The sequence below is a fragment of the Dermacentor variabilis genome, chromosome 2, assembly GCF_050947875.1.
Source record: "Dermacentor variabilis isolate Ectoservices chromosome 2, ASM5094787v1, whole genome shotgun sequence".
Lineage (NCBI taxonomy): Eukaryota > Metazoa > Arthropoda > Arachnida > Ixodida > Ixodidae > Dermacentor > Dermacentor variabilis.
In genome coordinates, this window is record NC_134569.1 from 145,228,243 (window position 1) to 145,244,250 (window position 16,008).

The following is a 16,008-nucleotide window of genomic DNA, read 5'->3' on the forward strand; positions in this document are numbered from 1 at the left end:
ACGGTTAACAAGTAATTATTTGGCAAAGGCTGGTCTACCACCCAAAACGAAGAAACAACGTATGTCGTACTCTTTTCTCTGAATATTTTGGGGACGCTGGCCGCATGGCTGCGCCGTTGGGCTGCGCAGCCATCATCACCATCTGGGTCTGGCTCATGGACCCGTACCACGCGCAGCCAACTTGGGGCCGGAGCGCGAGAAACAGTAACCAGGATGCTACCAGTTAGCCTAGGACTTCGGGCAGTAAAGGTTATCTCTCAAATGGCTCCTGCATCCTGTGTCGTCTCTGGGTTCCTCAGCTGGTCACTGGCTATACATACATATATATATATATATATATATATATATATATATATATATATATATATATATATATATATATATATATATATATATATATATATATATATATATATATATATATATATATATTATATATATATATATATATATATTGTACATGTGTCGAGTAAGCAGCTCCTTAACAACACTTTGCCATGTGGTGGAAGCGGTTTAAGCCATGGATAAGGGACCTCCAACAGGTACGGCGTAATACTAACACATTTCTCTGCAGTTACCGCTAAATCGCCACTGAATTTATTTCTCAACGTATACAGCACAATAAATTACTGCACTTTCGACCAAGATCACCGCAAGAACGTCATTATTCACGAAATAGACTGGTGATATCTTTTATCAATCAATGCCGAATCAAGCTTGTAGCTTAACCCTTCAGTTCAACCGAAAGGGAACATCTAATTTTTGCTCTTGGCATATAAAGACAATGAAGAGATTGCGTCACCGTTTGGAGCGGCAATGCAATGAGTCTATGCCAGCCATAGGTGAAAATAAAGTCGGTTTATGTTTCGCCTCTCCATTCGTGTTTGCAACTTCATATGCCATTTAACTGTCAAGGTGTGTCCCAACAGCGCGAGGAAGAAAGAAGGAACGAACAGAGGCAGCGCCCACTCTAAGAAGAAGAGAAAAGAACCGAGAGGGCAAAGTATTTGTTCGAAAGCACGTGCCTTTAAACGCTGGGTGCGAAGATCTACAAAGCCAAAGTCAGAAGTAACCCAAGCGCTGAAAAAAAAATACACTATCGCACACTGTCGCGTACGCATTGCGCCGAGGGCGAGGCATGTACGAAATACCCCTGAGACGTGGTAAGGCACACATCGCACTAACCTGCGCATCTGCTTAGTCACAGAACAAAGGAACGTGGACTTTCCATCAATGACAAAGCTGGCTCCCACATTCTCTTCAACTGTGGCTCATGTGGCTGCGTGTACCACAACTTATGAGGGCATGCGTATCGTCGCTACAACCCGCGACGTGATTGCGCGGCAACTGGCTGTTTGGCAAAATAAGAGTAAGTCAGCGCTCCTCCAATCTCGCTATATACGAGAGAGGGTATCAAGTTCTACAACTCTGTGACAGTGTCTCTTGAGGCCTGTTAAAACCTCTTTGACCTGGGCCGATCACGACGATGGTACAGCGTCGCACAGTTTCTACGTAGCGTTAACCGCTACGAGGAATGTACTGAGGAGTGCGGGCCGATCCCGGAGATGGCGCAGTCTAACACAGCGTCTCGAAGAGCGAGTTGTCGCGAGGAAAAACAAACACGAAACTGGCACCGGGCGTGCACGCCCAACGTGTGAAGAGCTAGCCAGCTCTGGCACGAGAGAAGTACGCATGCGGTCGGTGCCTAGCTTTGGACAATTGGGCTTGAAAGCAGAGGTTCTGTTCCACGGTCGGCCCGAAGTGTGGCGAAGAAGAGGAAATGACTACCTACCGCAAAGTGACTGGAATGAAGCACAGAAGGCTTCGTGCTAAAACGTTGAGCTGGCAGATAGCGTAATTTCGCAAAATCTGCTGAATTACTTGAAGAGCACAATCTGTTGGATTACTTGCGTTAAGCACGAGATATAAATGGATATGACTTCATCACTGTTGTCAATTTCATTTCAATTCCTCTATTGGGACAAGCTTATAAGGAATCTTTCTTAACTTTCTAACGCCATGTCGCGTGTTTTTGGGCAAGTAATGTCTGCTCCTTCAAGCAATCCAGCTCCAGTGACATAATTCAGCTATGTGCTGTAGAAGATTCAGGATACGTCTGTATTTACTAAAATGGATCACCTTGTAAATGTGCGCTCCCAATATGGGAGCTTTAGTGACGAGAGCACCTTGGTGTTACTCTGTGACTACTGAATAGTGCTTTGATAAAATGATATTCCTCATATGATTTTGGCCAGACAAAGATATATTACGGGCTGAAGAATAAAGAACTTAGAGCATGTTTTCTGATCTTTTGAATAGTTGCGGAGTGGCTGATCTGTGTTTCTCTCCGGAAACCTGTGCTGCGTCATTGTATACTCTGTCCAAGGTATGATATGACGTGACAAGGTGTAGTTTTCGCCTTCTAACATAACGATGTTTTGTATGCTTAGTGGCACGAAGCATGCCATCTCGCTGCTTTGGCAGAGAGAAAATGGGTGTCTCCAATTGACGATAAACGAATATTCTTTATATATCCTGAGAATACAAAAAACAGTGACCAGAAAACAATGCCTTTGCAAGGGTAGTCAAGGAACGTGCAAATGTTTGCTGTAAATGCCGACCCTCGAATGACAAAGACAGGATGTTGGGACGATAGTGATGTTGGCATAGTGTGAGCCTCTCAAATGGGGATTTTTTTTGTGTGTGAAATAAACACGTATACGAATGGATGAATAATGCTACTTTTGGTGATGCAGGAGTACTCCGACATGCAACTAGAAAGCAGTGATCACAAATTTCTCGAGCTGGCGCTGAAGAATCTTCGCAAAGTGTGCCAGGTGAGTGAAAGTACAGATTATAAAAAAAGCATTGGTTATGTATAACGTGGAGGTACAACCACGGATGCGTTCGGATAGTTTTGGTAGAAACTAAAGCGGCTAGAGTTTTGAACATTCCTAACTTTGGCCTAGAAAGAACAAAAAGAAGTAAATGAGGAAACTAGGGGGGAGGGGGAGCCGTAAACGCTACGAAATATAGCAGACGGCACAGGTAGTGCATTGGATCCCTTGTACATAACCTACACGGTAATTGTACGCTCCCTCCAACCGTTAGACAGATAAATAAATAGGCGTAAGGCAAAGGTCCCCGCCGGCCATAAGTACAGCCGCCTTAGGCCCATTAACTCCACAAAGCCTTAATACCATTTCTCATGGAAGAAATGTACAACAACTTGTTCACATTTATTTCTGGCATCGGGCGAGGAGGAAAGGGTGCGCGGCGAGCCTTTCCTCCTCTCTGGCTTGTATTGGCTGCCGTGGCGTTGGCTGAATGTGTTGCCGCCGCGTGCTGCAGAACAATTTGGAGATGCTTTAGCTCGTTCTTTGTGAGATTTACATGATGTCAGTTCGCACGAGGTCATCGAAGACCCACTGTGTGGCCTTTAGGGGCAGCGGTAAATTCGGTACGCAGAAATTTATCCCGCCTGCGCAAACATGCGTCGCGCATTATCAGTCGCGGTGTACGTGCGTGTTGTGAACCATTTTGGCTGCATCGGTTTTTCTTTTTATCCGAAGAAGAGTAGCGGCGTCTGTTAATTCCCTGCGTGAATTGGAAAATCTTTTCGCTGTCTGATCGGTTGGCGTAGCAACAAAAAAAATATGATGAGAGTGTTCGTGTATGGCCAACCATATTGCAACGCCGAAACATCCAATCGCCAATCGCTATAGAATATTTGCGTCAATAACTGGCGTCGTTATCGTGAATTTCAAGTCTAGATATACAGTATAAACATGAAATCGCTGTCCTATCTACATTAGCCTGCTGCATGAGACCAATGGCTTTGCTTAACAAAGCGACCACGGCGCTTTTTGGAAAATGGGTTAGTGCGTCGTAGAGGACGCGTGACGAACAAGACCTAAGAAATGAAATTAGTTTTCATCCCATTCTCTCGCAAAAAAGAAAGAAGACACTGGCTAACACGGCCCTAAGGCCATGAGGAACTCTCGCACTAAGGCTAGGAGACGCTCTCGCATGGTCACGCCGCATGCTCGGACCATGCGTTATGTAGAACGAACAGATCTATAACAAAGCCTCTACCACTGATTCGGACGCTCACGCAATTCACAGCCCGTCGCTCGGTCACTCCACAAGTGTAACTGCGGGGTACGTTGTTATTGCTAACGAAAACTATTTGATTCGTAGCCGGAAATGTTCAACAAACGCGGTCGCCGCCTAAGATTTCTACAAATAACAATTTGAACGCTTGTCGCAGTAAAAAGCACCTCTTATTCCCCAGCGGAATGGTGCCCACGCTGTTAGGATCATCACATGTTTAGTAACTACACATTGCTGCTAAACCACAGCTTAAAATTGCAGTGACAATGGTGCAGTAAGGTTGCATTCGTCTAAGGTATTTTCGGAAATACAACTGATCCCCGAGGCTGATTGTAGGTTAAAATACACGCGCACACATCGCTCTGGGTGCTGCATTCGCCTAAAAGCCAGCTGAAACTTTGGCCATGCTGACTTAAATCACTTTAGTACATCTCACAGAACCGTTTTCCACGCCGACGATGCCACTTCATACAACATAGGCCGCTCGAGCGTGAAATAACCTCTAAAGCTCTCGCCAAGCGTATACCTGGCATACCACAAGCAGTGCTCACCGATTACCCATAGATGGCGCCACTGCCTACGCAATATGGCGGCGCCCATAAAAAGTGTTGGTGTAAAGCAAGCATTGAAATGATAATTGAGCAAAGATAAGTTGATATGGTAATTATCTATTTTGTAATTGATTTGCTGAGCTATCCACAACTGATAACTTCCTTCAATAGATAGAAAACTTCCTTCAATAGCGCTTAAATCAGAATTTTCAGGCATCAAATTCACCGTACCCAAAATTATACTTTGGGATTTGTTGTTTAAAAATTTAAGAATAAATATTTCAATTATGAAAACAAAAGCACTCCACTTCTGAAGAAGACAACTATAGAAAGAAAAAAGAATGCACCGACGACTTCGATAGTCCCTAATGCGAAATTTGAGCGCAGCTCTATACGTGTTTTCATTTCGCGATATGTTGGTTGGCACGGACAATGCCTCGTGAGGCATGTTGCAAACGGAGCGATGTGTGGTGCGACTGCCTCGCTAATCGGCAGATCGCGAGAGGCGACGCGTGGGTGACGCGTGCGTGCGATTCACAGCAGCAGCCGCAGACAGACCTCCGCTCATGCAGCTTTTTGTTTCCATATATGGTATCGGTGGCGTCGTCGGTGAACAGACGAACGCGCGCGATCCTCTTGCGCCATCTCGTAGCTATCATCGCCACAGAGCAAGTCTCGCGCGGCACTACGCTTTTCTTCTCACGCTATCGCCATACCCTCCTCCTCCACTTTCCTCCTCGCGCTCTCTTTGCTATCATCGTCTTTCATTCCCCGCCGCACTCCATGTTCGCTCTTTCATCCTTTAGCTGTGCTCGTTCGCTCGGTTACGAGGACGCCGAGGGACGACGCAGACGCCGATGCAGGAACGGGCGCTTAAGAGCTGCGCTTTAAAAAAAGAAACGAAGGCAATGATACTATAAATATTTACTGCAAGAATGAATGGCACCATTCGTCGAAAGCACCACGTCTGTCGTACATTCCATTTCAATGCTAAAAGGAACGCGCACTCTTGCAACTTACGCTCTAGAGACGCTTCCGTTACAGGCACCAGGAGATGCGACCCCCATGTAGCTATTGTGCTGTTGTGCTGACGCTGAAAATCCCCACTGGCACAATGCTAGTCGGAAAACTAACTGTTTATCGGGCGGACCTGTGTCCATCAAAATAAGTAACACTCCGCACAATGATAGCGGTGAGCACACTGGTCGATCGTCGAAAGTCTTACGTGTGAGTTAGACGCATCGGCCATTCATACATGAATAGCTGAATCATCCAGCATAATCGCTGGTGCCATCGTAAATTCTAGAACATCACCACTATCCTCGTCGCGCACCCAAGCTTACTACATAAGATTCGGCGATAACACAAACAGCAGTCAGAACCAGCGGTAAAATTCGGGAAACTTCTGATGAAGAAAGGCGCGCCTTGTGCTGGGCGATAACTCTGAACATCTGTTACCCAGCGAAAGACAGTCACTGGGGAAAGGTAAACAAGTACAGGTGACAGTATAGCTTAGATAACCAGTCATTTTTACGCGATTTACGTGAAGCTTTTTTCATACTCTAAGCCAGGGATTTGGCCCGTCCTGTGCACGTGCCTTTCGGCACAGACACGACCTGCACGCGTTTCTCAGATCGGAAATGGGTTTCTGGAGCAGCCAGTTTGGGCGTAACTCGAGTCACCACCGAGTTTTGGGGTTAAAGCCGCTGTGGGGGTGCAAGGTACAGGAACGGCTCACACTGTACTGTACTCTCGCAGACTGCGAAGGACGCCGGAGTGACGATTCTGGTGGACGCGGAGTTTGCAGACATGAACGGAGGCATCGAACTTTTGGGCCTCGCTCTGATGGCCGCCTTCAACGAGCGCACACCGCTTGTGTGGAACACCTACCAGTGCTACCTGACGGTAAGGGCCCAAATCGAGGCTATATAAGATACAGCTATCACTTAGAGCAAACTGGCGCCGTCTGGCGCCTATATGCTACAGAGTTTCCCCCGCTGTTCTGTGCTACACGCTATGTCAATGACTGTACAGCCTGTATAAGTAAACGAAGCGCGCTGTTCATCGAAATGATATATATATATATATTAAATTATGGGGTTTTACGTGCCAAAACCACTTTCTGATTATGAGGCACGCCGTAGTGGAGGACTCCGGAAATTTTGACCACCTGGGGTTCTTTAACGTGCACCTAAATCTAAGTACACGGGTGTTTTCGCATTTCGCCCCCATCGAAATGCGGCCTCCGTAGCCGGGATTCGATCCCGCGACCTCGTGCTCAGCAGCCTAACACCATAGCCACTGAGCAACCACGGCGGGTATATATATATATATATATATATATATATATATATATATATATATATATATATATATATATATATATATATATATATATATATCAGTTCTATGAACAGCGCGCGTCGTTTACTTATACAGGCTGTACAGTCATTGACATAGCGTGTAGAACAGAACAGCGGGGGAACTCTGTAGCATATAGGCGCCAGATGGCGCCAGTTTGCTATATATATATGTGTGTGTGTGTGTGTGTGTGTGTGTGCGTGTGTGTGTGTGTATACACGCTGCAGGCTTCAGGGATTCCTCCAGCCATGAACTCATTTCCCCTGCGACAGCTGCATTTCCGTTGCCTGATTGTTCCTCAAATATTCAGGTTCACTCACTATGGGGTAACTGGACCAGAACACAACGGTTGTAACGCGCTCTCTAAGGGGGAGGAGTGCGGTCGTATAGAAAACTAATTAATTTAAAATAAGCACATGAAAGAAAATGTAATAAGTAATATAATATTTCAAACACTAATATAATTATGTAAAAGTACAAAAAGAAGAGCCTGGATTATTCATTTATTTATACTGTCAGCGCATGCCAAGACAGGATTTGCGGTTACATTGCTGTCGCGTACAAACTAAACATAGTTCATGTTTATACAATTCTGTAGAGAGCAATCAGGATAGGCAGGCATAACATTAACAAATACGAAAACAATAAATCACATGAGTTGCAATGAACAAGTTTATCGCTGTATAGGTCAACGGAAATAAAAAAGTGATGCACCAAACAGCTGCAAATGAAAAACAGCTAACAATAAATTGTACTCTCAATCGTTGACAAATAATTGGTAACAGCCATTCCAAAAGCCTTTAAATCAGGACAACCTACTATCTCTTGCGGCAAGTTGTTCCGATCGGCTATGCTTCGAACCTAGAATGAATGCTTGAATGATTCTGTTGTATAATTACGTAGTTTAGTATGTTTTGAATGCTCTGTTTTGTGGCTACCAGGATTATGTAATCTGATATGTTGTTCTAAGTCTGGTTTATAGTCTCCCGCTTAATACGTGAAAAAAGAATGTCGACCTGTTAAGCTGCATTTCCTGCTTGACACTCATGAGATCAGCTGTGCTTCTAAGTTTGGTGACGGACTGGGTTGTAGCGTGTGTGTTAAAGATAACCCTCAGGGTCTTGTTTTGCACGAGCTGACATTTTAACGTGTTCTGTTGAGTGTACGGCTCCCACACATAACTTGCATAAGTCAGTACAGGAAGTACAGTCATTTTGCAAGCCCTTTTTTACTTTTGAGGTAGCGTCGTGAAGTTTTCATCGTAATGACCAAAAGAAAGAGAGAGATACAAGAGATGAGAAAGGCAAGAAGGTTAACCGCAAGACAGATATCCAGTTTGCTACCATGCACTGGGGAAGGGGTAAGGGGAGACAGAAAGATCTTTAAAAAGAAGTAAGAAAAAATTCCACACAGGAGAAAAGAGTGGGGGAGGAAGAAAGAAACGAACAAACACACAAAGGAACGCAGGAGCGTCACAGACGTTCGAGCAGGTCGCTTGACCGGAGGAACCTCAGTAGCGCTTTCACCGCCTTCTGGTGTGAGGGTCGCATCAGCCGGCACTCCAAGATCATCTGCGCAGAAAGCGGTCGGTCATCGAGGCGTGCCAATGCCGTCACGAGCGATTGTCTCTAGGAGCTGTAGCGAGGACAACAATAGACGATATGTTCGATTGTTTCACGCGGCCGGAACTATCAGAGGCAGCACTGTCAGTCATACCGATGAGGCAAGCAAATGCATTCGTGAAAGACACTCCTAGCCATAGTCGGTAGAGAACAGTTGTCTAGATTCTGGATAGTCCAGATGGAAAGCACAGTCGTAGTGATGGGTCCGGGTGGTGCAGTCGAGTATGTACGACAGCTGGCGTGTTCCACACGAACTGTGTGCCATCACACGCTAGTATGCGAAGCTTTGTTGCTGCGTCAGTTCTTGACAGAGGGATTGGTTCCTTCACGGCATCTTTGTGAGCCCACCTAGCAGCTTCATCGGTGTTTTCGTTGCGCTTGATGCCTCAGTCGCCTGGGAGCCACTGAAAAGTAATGTCACGTCCTTTCTTTCCTAGCTTGTGATATATTATGATATGATATGGTGATATAGCTGGAGCTGCCTTATTTCTAGCACAAGTTGGTCTTGTGGTCCACTAATGACCAAAGTTTACGCATGGCCTTATTACAAATGTTGTCAGCATGTACCGACCTGCTCAAGTCATGCGTGAGATGAATGGCTAGGTACTTAAATTCCCTAACCTCCGGTAACGCTGCTCCGTTCATGCTGTAGGGGAGAATTAACGGATCTTTCTTACGCGTCATATGCATAGCAACAATTTTTGATGCGTTCAGCTCCATTTTGCACTCGTCACACCAGAGGCTGACTTTTTGTAAATGGCTACTAAGTTCCTGTTGGTCATTAAGGGTGCATACTTTAACATACAGAATGATGTCATCTGCGTAATGTTTGATGGTTATTTGGGTCGAAAAAAAACCTGCGCTCATATCGCGTATGTAAGCGGAGAGAAAAAAGAAAGTGGGCCTATAAAAGACCCTTGTGGCACACCCGATCAAACTGATTTATTCGTAATGCAAACAGAATTTGATGAAACAAATTGTTCCCTTTCAGATAAATATGCCTTTATCCATTTTATTAGCTGAGTATTACCTAGAAATTGAGACAGCTTCATAAGCAGCTTTCTGACGGATATACTATTGAATGCTTTGCGGAAATTGATAAAGATAATAAGTATTTCACCCTCTCCATTGATACATCCACATATTTCTTGCGTAACTTCAGTGAGATTAGTGACTGTTGAGTACCCTCGTCGAAAACGATGCTGATTTTTACCCAAAATGTCGTTTTCTTATGCAAGTTTCATTGGCTATGTTGTTAAAATGTGTTCCAGCGTTTTGCAGCATGTACTTGTCGAAGAGATGGGCCGGTAATTAGTGACATCATATTTGGAACCGTGTTTGTGAATGGGTACTATCTTAGCCCGCTTCCAGTCTCTCGGAACGTCTCCGGATTCGAGAGAATTAGTATACATATCGAAAAGAAAAAATGAGCAACACTAAGCGTATCGCTTTAAAAGACCGTAAGGAATTTGATCAGGACCAGGCTATGTTTTCTCATCTAGTTTAAGGAATCAGATTCAGAATGTTGTGTCGTATGACAGTTAGCTCAGATGGGCATTGCTTAATGGAAAGCCGCGTTTGGGGTGTAGAACGATCATCCCATGTGAAAACGAATTCAAAATATTAATTGAAGAGGCAAGCCATATCGGAGCTGTTCGTGATAAAGAAGTACTGACTTGTTCTTTGGGATGTACACAACTTCCTTTTTGTATGACATTGTAATGCATGGTGTTTAATCAGAATTACATGCATGGACAGACTTTACCATTCTCAGACTTCCTCTGTCTAAGGGAGCTATATTTTCTCAGTTAAAATTAATACTTTTATAGAACCTTGTGTTTGCAGCAGTTTGGCAAAAGGCTCGGCTTTCTTATGTGGTTCTACATTTCACTATTTAAATATAATTGATTAAGATAATCCTAGTACATTATGTTTCTATTCGTTTGTTTTGTGTGATGCAGTTACATTTTCTTTTGTTTTCATTGTTCAGTAGCGCAACGCAAGCATTTATGTGGCCAACGTGACTGCATTATATCACTCGAGATGACCTTCAAACTCGACCTCCTTACACAGTTTTTATAACCATTCTTTTTTTCATATATCAATACTTAGGCCGTGGGTGAACAGGCCCTTGCTATTTTAATGGCTACGTGCTTTTTGGGCTCGCTGACTCGTTTTAAAGTCCTGTCTGAGGATTAATAAACTCTTAGTCCAAAACTTCTAGTGCTACTGATGTCACGAATGAAGTAGCGTGGTGCAACCTAAGATGTTTGGGAGATTACATTTTCCCTGCCCACTTGTAGCGCTGCTCTACAGAGCACTTGGCGGCTGTGAATCCTGTGAGCTACTGTGAAAGCAATGTGGTATTGTTGCTGCATCGTTACTCTCTCGCATTAACGTTGTGGACGCTTTACAACACTCTATATTATAACAGAGTACATATTACAGAGTAACGTTGATCGTGTAGCGTAACATTGCATGCACACGACCTCGTTCGTGTGTAATAACTACTCGCTAATAGAGCAGCTGGGTTTAGTTGTGATGCTTTCCCTGCTTCGCAAAGCAGTGCTGAAGCGACAGACATACTATATTTGCCAACTTTTGGCAAAGAAAGTCTGGAGGCAAGAGTGGAAAGATACTGACATTAAGATGGTGAAATCTTACTTTTCTTCTTATGCTTTGGCTTTTAATTTTCGCCTACTTGCTGCTTGCAAGAATACATGCCAGAAGCCGTGAATGCTTTCGGCGTTGTTTTTCATCAGACACTTTATTTTCGGTGCATCTTCTATTGTGGGTATGTGTCATGTTTTAGGGTTATTCTAATCATTGTCATGCGTGCATCACTTGTGCCAGTGACGCTGTTTTCACAAGCACAACATCGGAGAATTGCACGCAAATACACTGCCGTCCCGTCATGCCAAGAACAAATCCTATGTGATGCCGCATAATGCAATCCTTGTACACTACTCTTGGCTGTCGCGTCGAATACATGCGCCGCCGCCACTGCTCTTCGATTCTGTGTGGAGTGTAATGGCTTCAATTAATTGCCTAGCACTGTTGTTACTCGAGAGCTCAGTATAATACAGGTACTACATGCGAGAAACGTACCATCTAAATAATATGTAAAAATAAATACTGTTATGATGAGAATATAACAATATAATAAATATGCCATATAAAGTAAATAAATAATACATTTGGTCAATATGTACTTTGCCGTGTCCGTAGAATGTGCTTAACGCCAGCAGCGAAAATTTTTTTCTTTAAGCCGTACACTTCAAACTTGCCAGTTACAGCATGGCTTCATAAAAAAGAAGTATATGTGCCCTGGAATGCAAATTGTGGACTTTGTTGCCACAGCGAGAGTACAGAACACTTCTTTTTTTTCTGTTTTGACGAATTATATTTTTAGGACATTTTGCTAAGAATTTTCAAAAGAGAACTTCACCTCGCATCTTTGGCATCCGGTTGAAGAAGAGAATCAGTAAAACGCCATATGATTTGTTTATGCTGTTAGGACTCTGTTCATTATGGAAAAGCCGAATGAATGGCAGACATGCCGAGCTACCTCGCTTGATAACGTTTGCCTTTCGAGATTATGCTGCTCAAGCGCGTAGTGTGGTTGGAATCCTTCATCTTGTTCCTGAGTGGATTTCGCATATGGACGAATAGCTTTGTTTGCCCTATTTTTGAACTTTCATTGGACTGCCTAGTATGTGTGCGTTTTATTTCGTATGTGTGTTTAAATGCACTGTAAATAAATTTCGCATGACATTACTCATAATTCCACGCATTAGAGCAAAAATAAAGAAAGTAGAGTTTGACCCGAAAGGCGAAGCATCGATTGCGCTAGCGAATTAGTAGACAGCTGTACGAAATAAGGATAGTAGTTTTATCGGCTGTATAAACATGGAAACATTCACTTAATAACTGAATTAACAAGCTTGGCGTTAGGGCGCACACGCAAACATGAACACATCGTTCTCGATGGGCGCTGACACGCTGCAAAACGCTGGTGTGAGCAAGCGCGGCAGTAGCAGCGAGCGAAGTTACCTTCGCGCGGTCTATCGCTTCAACGCAAGAGTGGCGTCAACATAGCGCGCACAAAGGTACGAGCCGTTTGCAGATCCCTTTCCAGATACAGCACGCGCGGCCGCGCGCCGCCGTGCAAAGTGCGCGCTTATTGGCAGAGTGTAAGCCGCCCCCCCCCTCCCTTCCACCCGCGCTGCCATCCCGCTTTCCTCCATATACGGCACACGAGGGGCACGAGATCGAGCGGCGATCATCAGTTCCCCTTGCGCCCGGACGCGAAATGCCAGTTGCTGCAGGAGCACAACGCCGCACCCCCGTCCCTCCCATCCCCCCACAGCCTTTCGCGCGACGGAAGACGGCGCGTTTCCTCTCCACTTTCTCCTTCTCGCGCGCATGATTGAGCCGCGAACATCTGCTTCCCTCGCGTGCTTTCACTCGCACATACAGCATAATGTGCGCGGCGACAGTCTTCTCGCCCTTAAACTTTATACGGAACACCACGGCGACGGCGACGGCAAAAAGCGCCCGCAGTGTCCGTATAATTGCTATGGCAATAAAATGGGCGGTATCTCAGTGCATGGTTAGGGTGTTCACCTCTTCAAATGCACATGTTTTCCCTGGCATGGGCTTAAATCCCACTGAAGGTGGCTTTCGAGAACTTTTACATTTCTTCGCACTGTGGCAGTGGTGATGCCGGGGATGACGAGCTGGCATGATGACGAAAGCAATCATAATTGTGTGTCGTCAGTGACGAAAAAGATCGTCGTTAGCGTACCCGGATTGATGAACGGACGGGACGGACGAACAAGGCAAACCCAATTTCTAGCACTTAACTGCTGTCGCAGTTAAAATATAAGAAAAAAAGGAAAAGCTTTACAGTTGCGGAAGTGTTTTCATGCTCGTGTTATCTAGATGCTACTCAGCGGCGTTTCTGCTACTAATTGATAAAGTTACAGGATCAGCTTTGTTCAGTTTGGCGTATTCCCAAAGACTACCGGACGAGATAGTACATAAAGGGCGGGCTTTTTCATATATTTAAGTTGTGCATGGTCGTTACATGTTGCGGAGTCGGCAGCTAGATCACAACGCAAGGAAAAAAAGCAAGATGCTAGATTGTCGCGTAATCGCCATTTTGAAAGGCAGTTTAATGCTGTTGCGAAGTTTTTTAGGCGGGTAACTTGTGGGGTCATTTCGGCATAAGAGCGTGGTGTAAAAGACTTCACTGGGCGATGCAGGACACTCCTGACAAGGTCGGGCGTCACCTGTGCCTGGCCACTCGCATGGGAGCCTCGTTCGGCGTCAAGCTGGTGCGCGGCGCCTATATGGACGGCGAGCGCAGAAAGGCCAGGGAGCGTTGTGAAGTCGATGCTGTCTGTAGCAGTTATCGGAAGACCAACGAGAACTACGACCGGTAAGCACAGGTTCATGTCGTTGACTCCTCGTGCATGACCAGCACCCCGGCGAAAGAGCAATTTTTCTTCTGCGCACCTTTCAACCACGTGGCAGCTGTGGTGTGCCACACTTCTTGAGTACTTTCCAGGCCTGTACGCGTCATGTGTCATGACGTCGTCTACAGGAAATCCCACGAGCGCATATATTCAAAGCAGAATACCAACGACGCTTTGTTCGTCGGTCGTTTTTGCGAAGCATGGTCAATCGGAGCTCTGACCTTGCACTGAGATGTCGTGGCATGTGATGTGTGGGCCTACAAATTACGTGTAGAAGTTACTGGTATCGAAGTTCAACGTCGTCCCGCAATACGTCCTAACCGGCCTGTAGAAAGCAAAGTTTCGGCTTGGAGGTTGTGTCACTCAGCCAGTCGGTCGGTCGGCCGGTCGGTCGGTCGGTCGGTCGGTCGGTCGGTCGGCCGGTCGGTCGGTCGGTCGGTCTCACTGGGTCGGTGCGTCAGTCAATTAGTACATAAGGCATGTGTCTCGATTTTCTTTTGTAATCTATGGTAGAGTGCAGCAATACGATAACATTGCATGTTGGGAAACACAAGCGAAAATAGGTTCTTCCAGCCGCACTGTCATTGCAACTTGGAGAACAAACAAAATACTTGTACTTAACCAATGAAAAAAGCAAAACAATAAGAATCCTTCACGAAGAAAAGTTTGCATAAGGGCATTCAGTATCGTTACGTCACTGTGCTTTTTCTTATTGTTTTGAACGCCGAGAACAGCTCAAAACAAAACTTGCCGTTGTGTGCGACTGAGGTGGCGTAAAAGAATGGACATATCATAGTATTTAGACAGCTGTAATTCTTACCTTGTCCCTGAAAGGCACATCTATATTGCACCTGCAGTTCAAATAGACACGCGGATCAGGATGTCAGGACCTCTCATTCCGGATCAAATAGTTGTCCATAAAAAGTCAGGTTTGACTTCGCTGTAGAAATGAGATTCGGGACTGTCCCGTAAATTACGCGACGGTGGGTAAACCAAAGGTATACGACCGACTTGATGTACGGAGGACAAAGCGGACTGTACTCAACGAAAACTGAGACATATGTGGCCTTTAAATCATTCAAGCCTTCTAGACGGATTTCTAGTTTTTTTGAGCCGCAAGCGGTGTTGCTTATCGCCGGAACATTGTTTCTGCACTTTTTTTTTAGAAAGACTGCACCGTTTTCTTTTGTACCATTTGTTCATTTTTTTCTGTGCGGCCGCAATCCTTGAGAGAATAACAGGGGACGTTTTCTTTGGCCCTATTCATTTTTTATTCTTCGCAGGGTGCTGTGCTACCTTCTCGAACACATATGCAGTTCGGAGAGGGAGTGCTGTCTGGTGGTAGCGACGCACAACGAGGACAGCATACGTACTGCCACCAAACGGTATGACATTGTCACCAAAATGCTGCATCTAGTAGACACTGAACACGTGCTACAAGTGAAATATGGTGTCCATGACGTCACCAGTACTTTACTCCGCTTACAGTACGGCAAAAGCATGACCTTGGAGATTGACTTTCATTAAGTTCACGGAGCCGTCTTTAGGCCTGTGCGATGTAGATACCACCTATCGGCGACGTCGCCATATAATTTACTATTATGAACGGCCCCCGAGATCTCAGACTGTAATCCCGAACTCATTCGTGTAATACATTAGAGTTCAGACTCGTAGCCCAAACTCTAATCACACGCCTCGCGCAGCTCTTAGAATGTAGTGTTTTTCTACTGCTGCCACGCGGGCACCCCTCTCTTGTTTAGAAACCGAAGGCAATTTGAGGAAACAAGGGCCGCGTAACTTCTTCGTATTCCGTCCTAGATTTCCCTATAGTCTTCACAGATTCAAATTATCGCAGAGGATATGTGTTGATGTGGATCAATA

The 16,008-nt window shown here is 45.1% G+C and overlaps 1 protein-coding gene across 3 annotated transcripts in view; it reads left to right on the forward strand.

The window, feature by feature from the left end:
- The window catches only part of LOC142572823 (hydroxyproline dehydrogenase-like), a 47,115-nt gene that overhangs the window by 27,195 nt on the left and 3,912 nt on the right, over positions 1-16,008 (forward strand). For all 3 annotated transcript variants that reach the window (XM_075682204.1, XM_075682205.1, XM_075682203.1), the window contains exons 5-8: positions 2,757-2,837; positions 6,423-6,569; positions 13,915-14,090; positions 15,411-15,512. In XM_075682204.1, coding sequence (XP_075538319.1) covers positions 2,757-2,837; positions 6,423-6,569; positions 13,915-14,090; positions 15,411-15,512 — 506 coding nt within the window. The remainder of the gene's footprint in view (positions 1-2,756; positions 2,838-6,422; positions 6,570-13,914; positions 14,091-15,410; positions 15,513-16,008) is intronic.